Raw genomic sequence first — 20851 nt, 5'->3', positions numbered from 1 at the left:
GTTGTGGTGGCATAATCAGGATATCGATCTCCCCATTCTTTGCTGTCTCCTCTGGTTTTCTTGTGTCCCGCACTAGGGTCATTTCTATGTTTCTTGGCTTCTGGAATACTATGTCCCAGTGCTCCATTGCCTTATTGGAGATAAAAATGGAGTACATCCAAAAATGGGAGCCATTAATTATTCTCGTTCTCGTCAGTGAATTAGATATATTTCTTGGCAGATATATGTTTTAGCTGTTCAGGTATTATCCATGTATCTCAAAATTGATGGGCTTTAAAGTCTGCTGAGATTTTTCTTTGAGGATCTCCACAAAAAAGGTTGGCCATGGCAAGTGACAATGGTGAGACCATGGTTATTCCTTTTTGTTGTTTTCATTTTTTGGCATTCTACACGAAACAATTGCTATGGCAGCAGCAGAGGTGTCTTGCTGTGACATCACACACTGACTCTCCTGCGATGTCATGTTTTTTCAGCTTCCAAAAAGATGTAATTTTGAAAGAGTGAAATCGCCGCATTGCATTATTTCACATCGATAGATATGTTATAGGCATTTACCTTCTCCATGAAAAAAATATTGTGCAAGGATTTCATGTTGAACCCAACTGCTAGATTGGTCCAGCAGGCCCTCAACTCTCTGATTAAATCAATTAAATGGTACAAGTTCCTAATGAAGTACCATTTCTCAATAGTATAAGACTGCAATTTCTGGGCAAGATAAATAATCAGGTTACAAGAAAGTGAAAATTTATGACAGCCTGTAGGTCAAAGCAGGACCCTCTTTCTATGGACCTAGGGCTGGCTGTACAGTTGCAGAGGTTTTGGTGCAGCATGGAGGAGTTTTGGGCATTATTTGATTGGGTAATAATTAATTTTTATTTCTAAAAACCAGCTGTAAAAAGTAGGGTGGTATTGGACAATTTTTTCCTGTGGCTATTCGTATAAATCAAAAAAGTAACCTTTCACACTAGTATGCCAGATGAAGTGCATCATCAATTTCACTGGTTTATAATGGGATGCTTTAAGATAATAATGAATATCACCTAGTATGAAATAAACAAGACAGACATATGTTAGATTCTTTAACGCGGAGTTGTAGAAGACACTGGTTTGGTCTGAGTGAAAAATGTAACTTTAACTCAAGACACTTCATTTAATTAACATAAGGTCAGAAGAATATTGATGCAGAGAGTAAACATAAATACATTTGGTTGCTAACCAACGAACATCTGAAAATAACAACATACAGAAGAGCCAATGGTGAGTTACGGGGGAGCACTGAAGACAACAAACTCTCGTGTTATTCCTCAAACTTCCTTAGTGTATTACTTATCAAAAATATAATTTTCCAAATCAAATTTCCATGGTGCCACTTCAAGAAACAATGGCAATGCATTTAATGCACATTGATTTTTTTGAACGAGATCCTCCATAACTACCTTCTGGGTAGTGGTATTGCATACCCTTATGTATCTCATAAAGTAAGAAATACATTCTCCTCCTGAAAACATCTTTGATCACCCTGAATAGAGCATGCATATAGATCTTGCAAGAGGCCACTAATTTGAGGTTGGGTTTCAGTTATTAGGATAACCCACATATTTACTTTGGATGAAGAAATTTTTGGCTTCCCCTTGCATCAGCCAACATAGGTAGTATTTGTAAGTGTGCCACAAATTAGTTTCCATTCATAAGAATTTAATTTTACCCAAGTACTTTTTTTTACTTGACAATTTTACCATGCACAATCAAGCAACCACTCCCATGGATTTATTGTGGAAAATTGGAATTTGCTCCTACAAATAGGGAACCATAGGGTAGCACAAAGTGCCACAGTGAAACTAAAGCTGAATTTGAACACAAAAGTGTTTGTTCCACGCTCATATACAAAACAAACTGTGAATAAGCTGGTGATATACCTTGAAAGGCTTCAAAAATTTACTGATAGTTTGACTTTTACAACATTATCCATAACTAATACCCTTACTCTTCAGAATATTATAGTCTGTGTACGGTAGGGTGGCGCACGGGCCCGCCAGCTACCCAAGTTGGTCCGCAAGCACCTGGGGGAGCGGAAAGGACCGACTATAAAAACTCTATGGGACCGACACAGGTAGCTGGCAGGACCCTGGGGATCTGCGAGGGCTGGGGAATTGGGGGAAGGACTGGCCATAAAAACTGTATGGGACTGACTCGGGTATCTGGTGTACGGGCCCACCACCTACCTGAGTCGGTACTGAGCCACAAGCACTGGGGGGAGGAAAGGACCAACCATAAAAACTATAAGACTGACTCAGGTAGCTGGTGGGCCCATGCGCCACCCTACAGTATACAGACTATAGTTTCATCTTTTAACAGAAGGTATATCATGTGAAAACAGTTAAGGAGGTAATCCAATTCAGTCACAACAAATGAATGAGTAGGAAAAGATTAAACAGACAAAGATAAAACTATAATTTATTCTTAAATCATTAAAAAATCACACATTTTCAGTCTTTTGTTTACAAAGAATACTAACAATTTCTACCTTGAAACTAATTAATTCAACCAGAAACCATGGCAAGACAGTACTCAAGGGAGAATAAATCAATGAAAATGAATAAATCTGAGAAGGCATATATTTATTTCATTCAAAAGGAGTTTTACTCAATTTGAGATGAAATGGCTGACACTGTTTGGTATAAAGGCAGTTTTACACGGGGCACGGAATTGCGCAGGTTAGAGCTGCATTAATTTATAAAATGGCGTGGAACTGCGCAAATGCATGAACAAAATTAGAAAAGGGGCTATTTTGCCATCTCGCATCCACGCATGTGTTCTTGCAATTCACCGCTTTACACGACGCAATTTTGATTGCGCCTTCGCACGTACGTCAGATTGTGCAATTCCGTGTACTGTGTAAAACGGCCTTAAGGCTTCGAGAAATTCAAGGCCCTTTGGCAAAAATGGCATATTTGACTGCCTCACTGCTTAGGTTTCCACCCCAATCGAATGTTGACTCAGACAACTCTTGAACGTGTATATTCTACATGATTGCAAACCCATGCTGTTAACGTCTATCATGATCAAAGAAAAAAAATTTGGCTTCACTTTGTAGAAAATTTTAATATCTATATTGGAATGAGAAAGCAAGTAAAAGTCCACACTAATGTTAATTAAAAACTGACCAAGGTATCAACATGTAGTGTCATTATCAATGTAAATACAGCTCAACAAGTCTCAGTAGTATGTATATATCATCAGAGAGGACAAAGGTAAATGCAGTGAAGAGATTCAACAGGGATAAAAGGAATTTTTAGCAAAAAGAAAATTAGGGGGGTTGGGGAGAGAGTTCAAACATCAAGTTAAGGAATTCCCCCATCCTAGTTCTGTTACAATTTAATCACTCCTTTACATCAACTATGTATCTCATTGCTTACCTTGATGTTTAAACTTCCCCCCCTTTTCTTTCAATTTAAAAAAATCCTTTTATCCCTCTTCTGTACATATACCCCATTCACCCCTTACCTTGTACTCTCAGCTGTTATATATACCTGAATACCTGAGACTTGTAAGCTGTTTTTACCTCGATAACCACACTGGTGTTGAAACCATGGTTGGTGTTTAATAAACACTTAAGTGTGGAATTTTACCAGATTTTTTTGCATTTCCATATGGATGTTTATTACGATAGTATATTTTGGAAAATTTGTATATAAATACTTTTTTCTGAAGATGAAGGGCAACGATATACTGAGGAGATGCACCTGAGCTAGGCTGTGAGGCTAATGTCCACTGGCACCCACTATCTATATTGCCTTGAATGCATCAACAAACAAGTTTTAACGGACTTAAACCTTACTGAAATGGGTGTGATGAAGTGTCTAGTTCTATGGGGCCACACAAAAATATTAAGTGGCCTGATGCAATAATATCATTCTCACCTTAAAGTATGCCAAGTTTGATTTTTTAGTTCCCATTGATATATTTTTGAAGATAAAAAAAAACTTCCTGATGAAAACTTCCACTTTGACTAAAGGTGGCTCAGTATTTATAGATGTATTGAAACTGCCATTCAATTATTTGAACAGTATGTAACAGGCCAAAAATGCAGCCGAAAAAAAGGCTGTTTTTAAGAAGAAGAAAAGAGTGACCCGTAACAAGGGACTGGAATCAAAATTGAGGAAGAGATTGGTAAAGTGCTATGTGTGGAGAGGGTTTATGTATGGATCTGAGACTTGGACAATGGGGAAGAGAGACAGGGACAGGATTGAGGCATTTGAGATGTGGGTTTGGAGGAAGATGGAGGGAATATGGTGGATAGATCGAGTAAGGAATAGGGTAGATGAGGAAAGAACATTGATGGATAAAATAAATAAAAGGAAAGGTAACAGGCTGGGACATGTAATGAGAGGGAATCGCATTTTGAAGGTAGCTTTGGAGAGAACAGTGGAAGGGATCAGAAGAAGGGGAAGGAGAAGGCTGAAGTTTATTGACATCTTAAAAATAGGAAAATATAGAGACTTCAAAGACATGGCCGGAGACAGGAAAGAATGGAGATAGCATTGGTGCAAGGGACTTGCCAACGGGCAGAACACCAGAAGATGATGTAGTAGGAAAATGGATGCAAAAGTAAGGATGTCAGGAAGAGAATTATATAGCAAAGGATGTGTTCATGAACAGGATAGAGCTTATGAGAGGACCATTACGTAAGTTTAAAGAGAAGGTTAGTGAAGAGTCTGATCTGGATCATAACACTTTATGGCTTTCAAACAAATGGCATAACACAAAGGCTTTCAAGATGTGGGTAGGGAGAAGAGTGGAGGGGACGTGGACAAAGTGGCAGAAAAATTGTGTGAGGAAAGACAGCTTCTACATGAGATACGGAAGAGACAACAGGTTTGAATGGAGAGCATACATAGCAGATAGGGGATGTTGAAGAGAGAGTTAGAGGAAGAGTGCAAGGTATACGGAGTAGAGAAATAAAGATAACAGGATTTATACATGGAATGAAAGGGGCTAGGACTTGCTCCATGTAAATCTACGTTAGCTGGTAGACTACTTTAATAATAATTGCAACTGCCTCGGTCCCTAATGAACCTCAGGTGCATAACTGCGTGTCTAAACAAAAAACTTCAAGAGTAAATTTCAGCAGATATTTCTCACTCATGCTTTCTTTTGCAACGCACTTACAACATAGTTTCACGGCGAGTTCAACACACAATTTTCCACTTTTGGGGCAATCCGGCAGAAATAAGATTTTAATACTTGCGGCCATAGGATGATGGCAAAGGCCCAGAAAATCTGAACAACACCAGCTACAAATTACACGCATGTTAGTATGTATCATAAATATGACTTAACAGTAAGTAAAACTATGGATCATTTACAAGCAAAGGATATTTCACAACCAAAAACAAAAATACACACCCTTCCAATGATTCAAAAACCATTCTCCTAATCCAGGAACAGAGTAAACTCCCCAGTGTAAGAAAATCCCTACTTTGCTCTCATCGTACCACTTCGGTAGGGGTCTGGAATCGATACTCTTCCAATTAGGCTCATACTGGCCGAAAGAAAGAGAATGACTAACTACTACGCATAGGAAAATACTTATTTTAAGAAATGACTTCTGAGAACGCATCTCTATTCAGCCTAGCTAACTGAAACAAGAAATTCGTTCCGGTTGTTTACATGCGAATCAGTTTAGGCAATTATAACACCTCAAGTCCTCCAAAGAGTACTCCGTCGATAACACAAACACTCAAGGCTGCACGGAAAAATGCTCGCTATACACTTGACGTAATAGTCTTAAGTCCACTATACATTCTTATGTTTGTCTGTTTACCATGGCCGGCAAATATCCTCAAGTAACAACAACAATTCTGGCAACATAGGATACTTATGCAATTTTGACAACGTAGCAGCCACTTGCTGTCACGGATTCGCATTTCACTTGTCGATGTGGTGCATGCAGCATGGTACTGACATTAGGAAGGTCAACCAACTTTAGGTCCTGAAAATTCGGTGCTGTATTCACACAGCAGTGACTTATTTATCGTGTGTTGTGGATTACTGTCAAAGGAATATCATCGCTGAAATGTCTTCTGCTGTCGAGCAAAATGAAAACCCCGTTTCCAGCACTGAAGAGCCGGCAGTTCCGAAAACAGCGAAACAGCTGGAAAAAGAAGCCAAAAAGCAAGCCAAACTTGAAAAGCTTAAGCAAAAACAAGAAAAGTTGAAAGAAACCAAGCCTTCCACTAAGGAAAAAGCAGAGGTATGTTCCAATTTTTCCCGAACTTTGATCTATAATGCCTCAATACTGTCTGAGGTGAGAGCGAAAACTTGTCATTAAATTACTCTTCATTGATACCTCGTACATCAATCCAGAAAAAGGAAGGAAAAAAAGAGGTAAAGGAGTCCGCGTTGTATACCATTGATACGCCCGCTGGAGAGAAAAAAGATACATCTTGCCCAATGCCTGATGCATACAGCCCTAGGTATGTTGAAGCAGCTTGGTACAGCTGGTGGGAAAAGCAGCAGTTCTTTAAGCCAGAGTATGGGGTAAGAGCAAGCGTTTTTGACGGTAGCATATTTGGATGCATGGAGTGGATTTAATGTATATAGATGAACAAATATAGTGATCGCCTCTCTATATCATAAACAAATAATTGTCCGGTGTAGGATTTCCGAACCATAAAATTTGTGAAGTTCAAATGCAATGCAATCTAATAATTGACGGATTTTTTTGGAGTGACCGTACTGTTCAAATAATAGTGAAATGGATCATTCATTTATTACAGGGAAGAAATATATTGGAGCCGAACCCTAAAGGAAAATTTGTTATTGTGATACCTCCCCCTAATGTGACGGGTTCTCTTCATTTGGGGCATGCTCTAGCATGTACTGTGGAAGATGCGTTGACTAGATGGTGAGTAGAATTTTGAGATATCAGCTTTTTTGCAAGAGTTGAATTTCAGCTACAGCAATGCTTCTGAGAAAATGAGGGAATTTCCTGTTATCAATGTGTTAATTTTCATATTTTTGATTTATGTAGGAATAGGATGAAGGGTAAAACAACTCTTTGGGTCCCTGGTTGTGATCATGCTGGAATAGCCACACAGGTTGTGGTAGAGAAACGGCTGTGGAAAGAAGAGGGTAAATCAAGGCTTGATATTGGCCGAGAGAAGTTCGTTGAAAAAGTTTGGGAGTGGAGGAGAGAGTACGTAGTAATTTGTGTTAGGATGGCTGTATGGAGATGTGTGATTATTTTTAGTTGTTTTCATAAGCCATTAAAATTTTCAGCAAAGGACATAGAATCTACGACCAACTAAGAAAAATGGGCTGCTCTGTGGACTGGGACCGGGAATCTTTCACCATGGATCCGAAGCTGAGTGAAGCTGTCACAGAAGCTTTTCTTAGGCTACATAGTGAAGGAGTCATTTATCGAAGTGAGCGACTTGTCAATTGGTCCTGCACTTTGAAATCTGCCATTTCTGATATTGAGGTTTGTATTGTGTATTTTTCTATCTCTGCTATGCATATATCTCATAAGTAACTGATAAGTTTTGAAGGCATTTGTTTCTACTCTCATGGGATGTAAGCCTTTCCAATCTACATCCACTGTCTCGAGCAATGGCATCACTGGCTGGGTCCTGGCTCTGCTTTCCGTTTACCCAGCTAGCACAGATTTAAGTTATACATGTCTGCTGTGGCGAAACCTATCCGTACTAGTGATGAGCGGAACTGTGATTTTCGGATCACTTCGTTACCTGTGACTGCTACTCATCAGTAACGGTGATTCTTAACTGTGATTGCGATCACCGAGGTGAATCACTCTTTAAAGTCATCGGTGATTTGTGGCGCTGCTATTCCTGCTACTTTGTCCAATTCCAAGGAATGAGCTCTCCTCAATAGGAACAAATAAACTTATAGAAAATTGTAAAATTAGGCAAAATATTTTTTTGAGGGAATAGTTCTAATTCCGAGTTTATATTACAATAATTAAGTAAATTTGAAGTGGTAAAAGAATTGATAAGGGCCAATCATTTTTTATACATATTTATAATCAAACCATCATAATTCAAAGCTTTAGCTGTATATTTCTCACAGAATGTCTTATTTATCATACAAGATGAATAAGACATCCTTATTTAACTATTGGTAGCATCATGGTAGCTGCCGAAGCTAACTTCACCGTATTCACAGTCGCAGTGATTTAGAGTATTTGGTGATTTAGTCACCAGCAGTGATCGGCTACTTCTCTTCAATCACAGGTTGCGATATATCGCATATCATTTGGTAACAGCCAGAGCTATCTTCACCGATTCCAGTGATAGAATCACCGATCACAGTGATTTCGAATATTGAATCACCGACAGTGACTGCTACTTTTCAGTAACGGTGATTCAATCACAGTTAGCGATATATCGCTCATCACTAATCCGTACGCAGAGATAAAGAATGAAGAATCCATACTGTATTTGGGGATAAATGGAAGATGAATTTCTGTATTTTTAGAGATAGACCTATCCTTAACACCATAGTAATCAGTAGGTGGTAGCTGCCTCTTGTAGGGTGGGCAGACAACAGTTGCTGTGTCATCCGTTGAGATTAATGAGAACTAGGTGAAAATAATGTAGTAACATGTATTGCACATAGCATCAAATATGTCAGAGATATCTCTCCATGGAAGAAGATGAAGAGTAGGCTTCTGTAAAAAAACAGTAAAAAGAAGTTGTGAAAAAAAATCGTCGCAAAAATGAGAATCAAACGAGGAACACCGGATGGGCAGTCGACCATTTTAACCACTGGAATACAACTTGCTAATGATGAAGAGGCTATGCAAACAAATTTGCCCTGAAATTGATATTGACATTGGCAATCACTATTACCTCACCTTTGTTCCACAATCACAGCTCTTGCAATGATTCCTTCCTCTATGTGTTCCTCCCATAATATCCACGTAATCCGGGATGTTTTGATTTAAATACCAAGCATGTTAATATGCCAGTATGCACTGGCATAGCCCCCATCAAACCCAGGGACACAACATTAATGCTCAGGTTGCATTATTACATAAAGTATTACTGCATAGACAAAAAATCTATGGTTTTTACATGTATACACCACTGAAATCAAGGATTCACATAGGTAAATTTAAAGCAACTAATGGTACTGTGACAGCCCTTCTCTCCCAAATGCTTGAAATAGTGGAAAAAAGGGATATTGAAAATATCTGATAAGCTCATCCCCAAAATATCTGATTTAAGGATAAGTTCAAATCTGCACTAGCTAGGTAGACTCGGAAAACTTAATTAGTCATTTGTAGGCCTTCTTCAGTTAAGTGTCAGCAATGGGCAATGAAATTTTATCATGCAACATAACAAACATCAGCTTTGATTCCATAAGGGTTGTAAAGGACTGACATCGAAGCACTTACGAAGGGTAGTTGGTCACCTTTCAATTCCCATTTCAGGGAGAGCAAAGGCATTTTAAACGGTCAACTTTGCAAGACGTTCTTACCCAATTGTGGCTATAATCTAGGCTTGTGTCTATCAGCTTTTGGGCAAATACATATCTAACGCACATACCACTAGAGTTGTCTTCTGCTTTCATATGCATTTTTTTAGTACACTTGGTGATTTTGTGATAGGGATGAGGCGCCAGTTAATTCTGTAAAAAACACTGCATGAAACAAGTGATATTGTACACAATTATGCACACAAGTGCAAAATTATAAACTCCAAGGATGAAATTTGCCATGAAAAAGTATTTGGCTGAACTGGGATTTGAACCTAGGCATCTTCCGTGCAGGTGACTGCATACAAAGTTGCTTGTTTCAGGCAGTGCTTTGAAATGAGTCATTGCCAAATAGTGAGAAAGTAGGGTTTATATCTCTGACTGTGGCTTAGTAAGCACGGCATCCTTCCCATGTGCTACAGTGTGGACTTGTGATGACAACATGTTGTTCAGTAAAACCCTTCCTGAAATTTGATCTGGGAAGATGGCTTGGTGATGTATCTGGCTAACAAGCCTGACCATAATCAGGAGATAAAGGTTAAAGTCCCAGTAAAGCTAAATTATTTTTTCATGGTGAGCTTCATCCTTGGTGTATATGTAATCTTGTTAAAGCTTGATTTATGCTGCCAATTTTTTTGGCACCTTTTACGGGGTTTGTTCTCAATGTAGCCTCCTTAACGAGTGATATTTGAGTATTCAATGTAATTGGTTTACAATGAGAAGTCTAAACAGTTGTATTGTGAATGAAATTGAAAATTTGTTGGCATTTTAGGTTGATAAAATGGAACTTAGTGGCCGCACCCTTATGAGTGTCCCTGGCTACAAGGAAAAGGTGGAGTTTGGAGTGCTTGTGTCCTTTGCGTATAAGGTTGAAGGCGAAGAGGATTCTGAGTTAGTGGTTGCAACCACAAGGGTGGAAACCATGTTAGGAGATACTGCTGTTGCTGTTCACCCCAATGATGAGAGATACAAGAGTTTCCACGGAAAGAGAGTAATTCACCCATTCTGCAATCGCACACTGCCAATTGTTTGTGATGACTTTGTGGAGATGTCCTTTGGTACAGGTAAGATTCTCATTATTGCATGGATGTGTATTATTCACGAATTGATGCATTAATTTCGTTATATAAATGAAAGATTGTAAATTGGTTTAATGCTTTACATTGTTGAATAAATGAAATTAATTTCTCAAATTCCATATGATGGAATAAAGTACGAGTCATCAGTAAAATTAATTAATTAATTGATGGAAATATTGGGTGAAAACTGGTGCAAGCTACCATTAGCGCCTAGTGAAGAAGAAGAAACTTCCATTCCAAGGCTATTTTTTTGTTCCAGTCACACGAATGAAGTCCCTTCCACTGATATATATTTATTTTTTATTTTTGTAAATAAATAATTATTGGTGTTAAGGGACTCCATTCATGTGACTGGAACAAAAAAATAGCCTTGCAATTTGCAAAATTCCACTCATCCCGTACCCACATTAGTGATTTTATGCAAGTCATTATGGCATGTAAAGGGTGATAATTCTTTTGGAAAGTTAGTTTTTTTTAATTACTGCAAATAATATTTCAATTCTCAGGTGCTGTCAAAATAACTCCTGCTCATGACCACAATGATTATGAAGTTGGAAAGCGTCACAATCTGCCAATGATTAATATTTTAGATGATGAAGGGAAAATCATTGGGAAATGTGGAGAGTTTACGGTAAGTGCATGCATCAATTCCTTAAGCTGCTAGGGGAATGAATTCTCATGCTAGATTTTAGATCATTTGTTGACTTACTGATGGGAGGGATATTAAGAGGATTAATCATAGGATAATAGTCATTTTTCATCAATTAAGAGGCAATGCAAAATATGGTGAATTAGGTAAAGGATATGATGATTTTCATACCTGTTATCTAATTTTCCATTCGTTATGTTTCATGTATCCTAAACACCTGAATCTTTGTTTTACATTCTTGTAGAGATTATTTAATTCAGGGAATAGCCATTATACATTCCAGGTGAAATAGACATTTTGTTTTGCTCGTAGCGATTGCTACGCTGAATAACACACTTGTGAGGTTTCTGCAGTGGAGCATTTATTGCCAATTCAAAGTACAGATTTACTGTTGGCCAAGATGGCTTGCCTATATAGTGGCGGCAAACTTTCTGGAATGCGGTGCCGGAACTTCCTCGAACATTTTGGATATTCTCTGAAAAGGGATAGAAAAAATTCCAGCCGGTGCCGGGAATCGAACGCGGGCTGTCCGATTGGTGGTCGAACACCTATCTACCGGTCCAACTCCGTGTTGTGGCGGATAATGCGCCACAACACGGAGTCTAAAAGTATTCTAAAATGCTAATGTCCTGTAAGTTTTTCTAATCAATTTCACTAATTATAATAATAAGTTTAATATGAAGTTTAATCAAGTCTAAGGATTATAAGAAGCTTTTTCTTTGTCTGTTCTAATTCCAGTTCGGTTCTTGGCATTGGTTCTGGATTTTGATCCTCCATTTTGGTCCTTTGTCTAGTATTTCCTTATCATTTTTAAATTTTATAAACTGTCAATGATTTTTGTTTGGCTTTAGTTGTATAAAATAGTATAATTTAAGTATTTTATGTATAATTTTCTTTACACGGTAGGGAATGCCTCGATTCACTGCCCGGAAGGCTGTCCTTGCAGCATTGAAAGAAAAAAACCTTTACCGTGAAACTAAGGATAACCCAATGGTTGTGCCAATTTGCAGCCGCTCTAAAGATGTTGTGGAACCAATAATTAAACCTCAATGGTGAGTAAGGTTTCAGTTAATGATTGAAAAATATACTTACGTTCGATATGGTAAAAATTGGTGTTAACAGTGCACAGCACAGCTTCCAAGTGTGGCCATTTGAAAATAATAGATTCTTTACAAGAAATTAATGAAATTACAGTAAAACTTCGATTTTATGCACTCTGATTTTACATCAAGTCTCGTTTTTACGCAGCAACACTCAAGTCCGGCCGGAAAGCATAGGGAATTGCGATGGTGAAACTTCGATTTTACATCTTTTCTTGATTTTACGTGGTTTTTCAATTTTGCGCAGCATAACCCCAGCTCCAAAGGGGCCGCTAATCTTGATTTTACGCGGTTGTCTTACGACTTGTTTTGAAAATCCCGACTGGAGCAATATGAAGTTAGGTTATTTATTCGTCTCAATGAGTTGCAAAAATGAATACGGGAACGATTGAAATGACGTCGCGCTGTTGAGTGAGAAACTAAAAACATCGCGAATCTAATTATTGCTTCCCCCTGCACCCTCTCAGTAATATTTCAGACTTCTTTACGAACGCGAATATCACTCTTAGTTCAAATTTGCCGTAGAAGGATATCAAAACGACATACGGCAATCGCCGTGTATGCGTAACTACTTTTGATAAGACAGATGATCACCGGAGATATTAACATTATCACCTTTCGTTTATTATTCGACTTATTTATCGACGCTGTTTATAACATATTTATTGTAATTACAGTAGATGGTCGTTAATCCAGAATTATGAACTACGGAATATCTATCCCTGACGGATGGTTTTCTAGAATTTTGCCAACGCTATGTTTTCTGTCACCCCAGCGAAATACAACGGTGAAATGAGCCGTTAAAAATCCTTCCGTGCCAAAATTTTGGCTTACACGGTGATCCAAAAAAGATAGTCGTACTTCTAGTGTGGACGTAAGTCGATGGTGATTCAACACGATGGTAAAAGCCGCATGCGTTTTCTCATTCCGCGGGCTAATCTAACATCTGCGGGACGAATGGAGGCGAGGGAAAGTTGACTGCGCGGCACGGTTATCAGAGCTGACTCAACTTGTATCTCATTGTCAGTGGGTTTAAATGAAACGTGGTTGGAACTTGAATAGTTAATAGCTGAACTCCGCTAGGTGGAAAGCGTTTATTTTTAACGGAACAGGAGTTAATGCCCTCGGAGAATAACTCGTGTCGTCAGTCATCATGTAATCATTGAAGTCAAATTCTTGGATCTGTGGGCTGGGGATCCATGATATCTGAGGACGATTGCACAATGCGATGCTTGGAAAACAGGAACACGGAACTCCCGTGAAGGCAACGAGCGCACAATCACGCCATCGTGCAGCAGTTGTTATAGGAAACCAGGACTTATGGAAAATTGTCTACGCAGGCAAGTGCCCGACTATGACTCATGCTATTTCTACGTCCACTTCCCTCGCTGCCTTCACTTTTACTATTCCCTTGCTCTCCAGCTTGACCTTGACTCGTTGTGGCGGAAACATGCCCGAGTGCAACAAAATCTCCGGTTCCCATGGGCCGTATTCAATCGCATGGGAGGCCCTGGCAATAATTGCGAATTAGCGATAAGAAATATCCAATTAAAGATCATAAATAAAATTGTTCCTAAATTAAGGTTGTTCAAGCATTGAAGAATCTTTAAAAATTAATCAAGAGTTTTTTCCCGCCGCTGATCATCATCAGTACTGCTAGAGCAGACGTCCAAGAGACTTGAAACATTCCTTGTCAGCAAGTTATTAAAATAATTCCATTTTAGGAAGGGAATTCTAATATAAATAATAAGTCTGGTGTAGCCTAGCATTAAAATGCGATATCCTGGTGCTTTTGCATAATTTTAATATATTTTAAAGATCGATGAAAACATCGAATAAGTGTAAAACTCATGCACAGATAAGCCGCAACATGGATAAACTGCAGCGCAGATAATCGGGAGTCTGCTGTATTGAAGCAAAAGGAAAAAGAATAACACTTCAGCGCAATTAGTGAATCTGTCTAAAAATCTGTGGTAGGGAACGTGTTCGTTGTTCTGTATTATGTTTCAAATTCGCGACGCTCCACGCATGCTCGCTAAGGTGCAAAGCCCATCCCTCCCAACAGTATTTTAGAGGCTGGAAAAAGGGTATCAGAAAGGAAATAAATTTCAGAATATTGGTGAAAATTAAGCTATAGCACTGCTGCCAATAATTGATTAATATTTCGATGAATTTTCATCCTTTCTTTAAATTACTGGCAATGAAATCAGCAATTCAGCTCCTATAATTCAGTATAAATTTGGGGAGTGTTTTGATTTTTTCAAGGTCAACGTTCAAAGTTACTGACCTTTGAACATAAAATTCGTGCTAACTGACCTTGCTGCACATAATTTTAAAGCTCTCTTTGTTCCTTTTCAAAATGACATTTTAACTCTGGATCTATGTTGTAAATAGAGTTATAATCATGTACAGGTTTGTCCCAAAAGTGATTTTCACATTTTAATTGACAAATTTATTGATTCAGTTCATACAACAGCCTAAAATTCTTTAATATAATCAATTTCCTATGTAAATACACCTCTACCAGTGGGTCTTCGTTACTCAAAAGGCACCCTGGAACTTGTGTGTGAGAATGCTCTGGAGAAGCCTCGTTGAGGTAGCCTTGATGTTGTGGTGGTGTTGAAATGTGCACCTCTCAACTCCATTTTGTGGCTGGGAAACTAAAGGAAGTCAGGTGGTGACAATGCCAGATGGATGTGACTGCGGTAATGTTACGGTTTGCTACTCGGTCAGGTAGTGGGTGACAACAAAGATGGTGTGTGCCTGGGCATCATCATGGTGGAGTTACCACGAATTCCTCTTAAAGACCTTAAATGAATCTCTCATTGAGCCTCTCAGTATAATAATCAATACTTGTCTTCAATCTGGTGTCTTTCCGCATCATCTTAAATACTCCAAAGTAACTCCTGTATACAAAAAAGGCCCTAAAGAAGATCCTAACTCATATCGCCCTATTTCTGTCATACCAATCATTGGTAAAGTCTTTGAGGTAATTATTAAATCTCAGCTATATGACTATTTAGAGTGTAATGGTTTCTTCAGTTCATCTCAGTATGGTTTCCGTAAAGGTAAAACCACCACAAAAGCTCTACAATTTATCACCAATATTATCCACAACTCTTTTGAAGATCAATCATCAGTGGCTTTAACCCTATGTGATCTCACCAAGGCTTTTGATTGTGTCTCTCACTCCATATTACTTGAAAAATTAAAATACTATGGTATCTCAGGAGTTGAGTTGTCTCTTTTCCGATCATATCTAGTTAATCGTCAACAATTTGTTGAAATGGAGGGAGTGCAGTCCTCCTCCCTCCCTACCCAATACGGTGTTCCCCAGGGGTCTGTCCTGGGACCCATTTTATTCTTAGTAATGATCAATGATCTACCATGCAGTATACCTTCAAAATCCATTCTTTATGCTGATGATACGACCTTAATAGATGTCTGCAAAACTACTACCTATGCTGCTCAAAGTGCAGACAATCATCTAGTATTGGCCAATGATTGGTTTAGATTCAATGGCTTTATACTTAACATAGAAAAAACTCAAAAGCTTATCTGTAACCTGAAGCCTGCCAACAAAGTCAAGCCCACAAAGTTACTTGGGTTTTATCTGGACTCTAAACTCAGTTGGAGCTATCACACCACTGAGGTTAATAAAAAGCTTTCCAAAGCTCTCTTTATTTTAAGAAAGCTAAGTCCGATAGTCCCTTCTGATTATATGCAATCTATATATTATGCTTTTTTTAACAGCCACATAGATTACGGCCTAGAAATATGGGGTAGTGCCCCTGATATAAAATCAGTGTTTCTTTTGCAAAAAAAGGCAGTTAGAATACTAACTAATTCTCCATCTCGTGAACACTGTCGCCCACTATTTATTAGATTGAACATTTTAACTATTTACAGTATGTACGTGTACAGAGTTTTACTATATATGAAAGAAAACCTTGATCTTTTCCCTATAAGAAGTACAACTCATAACCATAGCCTAAGAAATAAGAATTCCTTATCACTAAATCAGTGCAGATTAACCAAATCCCAATTCTCCATACATAATTTAGGTATCAAGCTATTTAACCATCTCCCTATCTCAGCCAGAATGGCTAGCTTGACCAAATTCAAGAGTGTGATTCACTCATGGCTAGCCTCACAGCCATTGTATTCTGTCAGTGAATATTTTACTCTTAACACATGTGATATTGTATTCTAATATATTCATATACTTTCTATTATATTTCCTTTATTTTTATTATTTTTATTAATTGTACACTGCCTATGAACTGCGACTATCTTTTCTTGTACATTCTATATGTATGTGCAATTGAATTTCATCTGTGACGAGGTCTGTGTATCTAATGAATACTATTGACCAATAAAGATTATTATTATTATTATTATTATTATTATTATTATTCTTTATCTTGGATGGGACAGAGGTTACTCTGTGAGTTAATCTCATGAGTGCTGACTGGTATAAAATCGAGCATCTTTGCTCTCCAGGAGGCACGTCGTCATGATGCACGATCTCTTCGACATCAATAAAGACAATGAACATGACCTTCAGTTTCTATTTGTTCTTGAGCCTTCCTGGTCTTTAAAGAGCTGTGGAATTCTGAAGAGTGATTTTTTTTGCATCCAAAATGACCTGTGGTTTTCAATTTTGATAAACTTATGAATGTTAATGCATGTTTTATACAGGATATCACATACCGAGTCTCCTAGATAGGTCCAGGGGATGATTGTAATAGGGTGTCCCCTCTAGCCCCATGACATGCAGATTGCTAGAAACCATGAACCTCCCACCGCCTACCTCAACGAGTCCAGTCTTACAGTTGTGTTAAAAAAAAAGTGACTCATAACTTTTGGTGCAAACCTTGCTTCTGTAGGTAGGCATGCTCAAATTTCCCAGATCTGAAGTACTGCAAATTTTTTATTTATTATCGTTTAACTCTGCAATTTTGTACATACATATGATCTATTATGTACATTTTTACGCTGTTATTTACTGTCCTACTATTTCTTCACTACCTGTCCATATTTTTCCTGGTTATTAAAGCAGAATGACACAGCACTGGTAAATCACCTTTGTCCATATCCACTGAAATGCATTCTCTTAAAATACATACTCTAATGGGAAAATCTGAATTTTGTTCGCAAATGTTTTAAGAGTCATTAAAAAAGGCATATTATCTTCAAGGTATGTTAAATGTGAGGAAATGGCTGCAAATGCAAAGAAGGCAGTGGAGACAGGGGAGTTAAAAATTATTCCAGAACATCATAAGAAGACATGGTATCATTGGATGGACAACATTCGGTTAGTGTGTATTACATATTATATTTCAATCATGAAAGACCTCTCATCCTTGAATAGTTTTTTAATTTGATCTTCATTAGGTTCTGCCCTTGCTTGTTCAGTGACCTTATATGTATTCTTCATGAATGGTCTCCTTTGTGTTTTGGTAATATAAAATGATTTAATTTTCTGTTGGTCTTGGATATCTACTTTAGAGGTTCATACTGTCATTAAATTTCTGTATTTTTTCCATTTACCTGCATGTTCCTTGTGGAAAAATTATTTTTACAGTTATTCTTCTGCAAACTATGACAGCTACATCAGTGATGTACATACTTACCATTAACCTCCAGTTTACCAAATAAGAGGAGGGAAACCTTTTGACACGAAATTATTTTGTTTAACCCACCTATACTAAGCAATTTTTTTTTCAAATTCACTATCAATATAACTTGTTGCATTTAAAGTTGTAGTTAGCTTAGTTTCGAATCTCCACTAGGTTGTTTATCATATGCATTTTCAAAATAACCTTCCCTTTACATTGTTATTAGTTAGGGCAAAGAAAAGTTAACATTTTGCTGTTGTACACTTTTAGGATATTTAAAAATTAATTTTGAATAATGATTAAACTTTACTTTTATCCATTAAATTTCTTTTTGGAATTATGGTATTGTAATTAACTCACTTGCATGTTATTAATTAATACATAAAAAATTAACAAATATATCTTGTTCTGATGAAATTTAGAGACTGGTGCATTTCAAGACAGCTATGGTGGGGACATCGGATTCCAGCTTACTTCATTGAAATCGATGATCCTCTTGTACCTCGTGGAAATGTAAGACTCATAAATCTTTAGTATTTCATACTGAAATTAGAAATTTTAGAGAAGTTGTCAGCTTAAAGCTCTAACTGCATATGCTGACTAAAAGTGCTTTTAATAAAAATACTTATTATTATTGTAATTCCTTTACAAACATATGTATGTACTGTTTCCATAATGTATGTATACCTGTTTTTTTGTGTTACATTGTGGGGTTTTATTTAACAAATTAGCAACATCTGAGGTCAGGTGTTTGGATTAGTGATATTTATGTTGTAGATAATGTAGACTTCCATTCTTTTGAGTGGCTTAAGCCAGTGAGTTATTAAGTTCAATACAGTTGTTCTTATTACATTTAAATAGATAGCTTGTCATATATTCACCCATGTTACCATTCTTTTCTCTGTAGTCACCTCACTGTTTATAAACTTCAAAATATCGGTAGAATTCTTACGAGTGATAAAATTTTTTCCATCCCAATCGATTGTGATAAACTTATATGCAAACTCTTTCTCATGGAAGGTTTGTTGTTGGCGTTTTTTTCTTTTTACTACAAAAATTGCTATGCCTGTCTATTTTCAGGTTCTTGACAACAGGTACTGGGTTAGCGGGCGTTCACATGATGATGCCTTAATGCGGGCATCTCACCAACTGCGGACCACTATACCTCAAATTAAACTGAGGCAGGATGAGGATGTGTTGGACACATGGTTTTCATCTGCTCTCTTCCCATTTTCTGTATTTGGCTGGCCGAACAAGGTATGATATGTTACAACTGTTTTATGTTTGTCTTTGAAATAGTACGAAGGTTCAGTACAGCAGACTCTCATTATTATGAAGTTCATGGGACAGAAAAACTTAGGGTTCATAAAAATGTTTCTTTTAGGAATCATTGAAAAAGGAAAACATTCGTTGCCAAAATTCCATGTCTCATCAATCTCCTACACCTATACCAACTACGGAATAGCTTCAGTCTCGTGCATGATACACGCAATTAAATAATGCGCAAAAATTTAGGAAAAACAAGTCTGTTTATTTGTTTTAATTAATAAAGGAATGTGGGTGAATGTCATTGATCCCAGCACTTCCTCTATCGTAACATATCATTTAAAAAACTAACTAATGTGCAACTGTAATTAAACTGTAGAACCATCGCATCTAACTGGGATAGCTCGATGGAAATCAAACTGAGGAAAGAAGCATCTGAAGTGTTAATAGCTTTTTATCATTTAAATGAAATTAAGCATTTATGGGCTGTGTTGGCTTTTTTGCCACTAGAAAGGTAAATTTCTCACAAAATAATGTCTTAAAATATTCTTGTTTGGCTTTGAATTCATCTGCTTAAAAGGGGATCCCAGGGAAAACATAATTTTTGACTGCCTAACCCTTGCCTTCTGAATTCATCCAGCAGTTTCCTGTTGTCTTCCCAATGTCAAGACCATCTGGCATCTAACACATCCACGTGTGAAACACAAACTATGTACTTCGCTATTGCATGACCTAATGTATCCTCCTGAATGATGCAGTAAGTCCTTGACATACAAACAAGATGAGTTCCAAGACCTTGTTCGTACGTTAATAAACCTATGCAAGTCATTGAAAAGTGTGGTTATCCTGCAGAATGCAACACTGCATTACAATAAAATATGATAGCACTTTTCCTCAATATTTTAATGCATATGACGCGTTTCGGCTCACAGGGCAGCTGAGAAAGGAGTCGTCCTCAAAAGAAGGAATCCTCGAAGGGTAACCTTCGGGGACTCCTCTCCCCCGCCTCTTTCCTGCTTTACTACTCACTCCCGGGTCATTCCACGTCAAATCACCCAAAAATTTTCAAAATGACACCCACCGACTCGGATTTTAATGAAATTTTTGTCACTAGCTACTATCACCTATCTAATAACCCATGTAAAATATTTCCACTCTCACTCTCATAGTTTGCAAGATATGAGGAGTCAAAGTTTGAGATGTTTGCTCAGAAGTGGCGCTATTGGGAGTCAAATTCCAGAGTGCAGGGCACAGGGTAAAAATTCATAACTCAGAAACCACATAATATATTTGAATGAAATTTTGACCCCTTGTCTATCCAAGTGCATAGCTTCCATAGTAATGTCTTTTATTCCCCTTGCATTGTTATGCTAGCCAAAATGATGTCAACAGTTGTTAATTAACCAATTTTTTTAGCTCAAAAACATTACTTCATATTTTCTGAATTATCACCAAAAGGCAGAGCAGTTAACTCATCCAATTTTTTTTTAAATTGAAGGTTAATGTGTGCTCCAATATACTGTGAAATAAAAATGGTGGTGTTTTGACTGCCACTATGAGTATTTCAGGTTTTACTTTTTTTTCTGCCCCCGTGAGAGGGATTTTGGACACGTACTGTAAGATAATAAGTATAAGTGT

The 20851-nt window shown here is 37.6% G+C and overlaps 2 protein-coding genes across 5 annotated transcripts in view; one reads left to right on the top strand and one right to left on the bottom strand.

The window, feature by feature from the left end:
• LOC124167329 (alpha-L-fucosidase-like) overlaps window positions 1–5872 on the bottom strand; it is a 30850-nt gene extending 24978 nt beyond the window's left edge. The window contains exon 1 of one of the 3 annotated variants that reach the window (XM_046545313.1): window positions 5407–5872. In XM_046545313.1, coding sequence (XP_046401269.1) covers window positions 5407–5620 — 214 coding nt within the window. In that variant the 5' untranslated portion in view covers window positions 5621–5872. The remainder of the gene's footprint in view (window positions 1–5406) is intronic. The other 2 variants (XM_046545312.1, XM_046545314.1) reach the window with 2 other exon arrangements.
• A 49-nt stretch (window positions 5873–5921) lies between these two features.
• The window catches only part of LOC124167327 (valine--tRNA ligase), a 41928-nt gene continuing 26998 nt past the window's right edge, over window positions 5922–20851 (top strand). For both annotated transcript variants that reach the window (XM_046545311.1, XM_046545310.1), the window contains exons 1-11: window positions 5922–6253; window positions 6367–6540; window positions 6780–6907; window positions 7034–7198; window positions 7282–7483; window positions 10271–10562; window positions 11084–11208; window positions 12133–12278; window positions 17527–17643; window positions 18370–18460; window positions 19028–19204. In XM_046545311.1, the coding sequence (XP_046401267.1) occupies window positions 6077–6253; window positions 6367–6540; window positions 6780–6907; window positions 7034–7198; window positions 7282–7483; window positions 10271–10562; window positions 11084–11208; window positions 12133–12278; window positions 17527–17643; window positions 18370–18460; window positions 19028–19204 (1794 nt within the window). In that variant the 5' untranslated portion in view covers window positions 5922–6076. The remainder of the gene's footprint in view (window positions 6254–6366; window positions 6541–6779; window positions 6908–7033; window positions 7199–7281; window positions 7484–10270; window positions 10563–11083; window positions 11209–12132; window positions 12279–17526; window positions 17644–18369; window positions 18461–19027; window positions 19205–20851) is intronic.

This window comes from Ischnura elegans, chromosome 10, assembly GCF_921293095.1.
Source record: "Ischnura elegans chromosome 10, ioIscEleg1.1, whole genome shotgun sequence".
NCBI classification, from domain to species: Eukaryota; Metazoa; Arthropoda; class Insecta; order Odonata; family Coenagrionidae; genus Ischnura; species Ischnura elegans.
The sequence above is the reverse complement of the archived record's forward strand: the minus strand, read 5'-3'. Positions and strand labels throughout refer to the sequence as shown.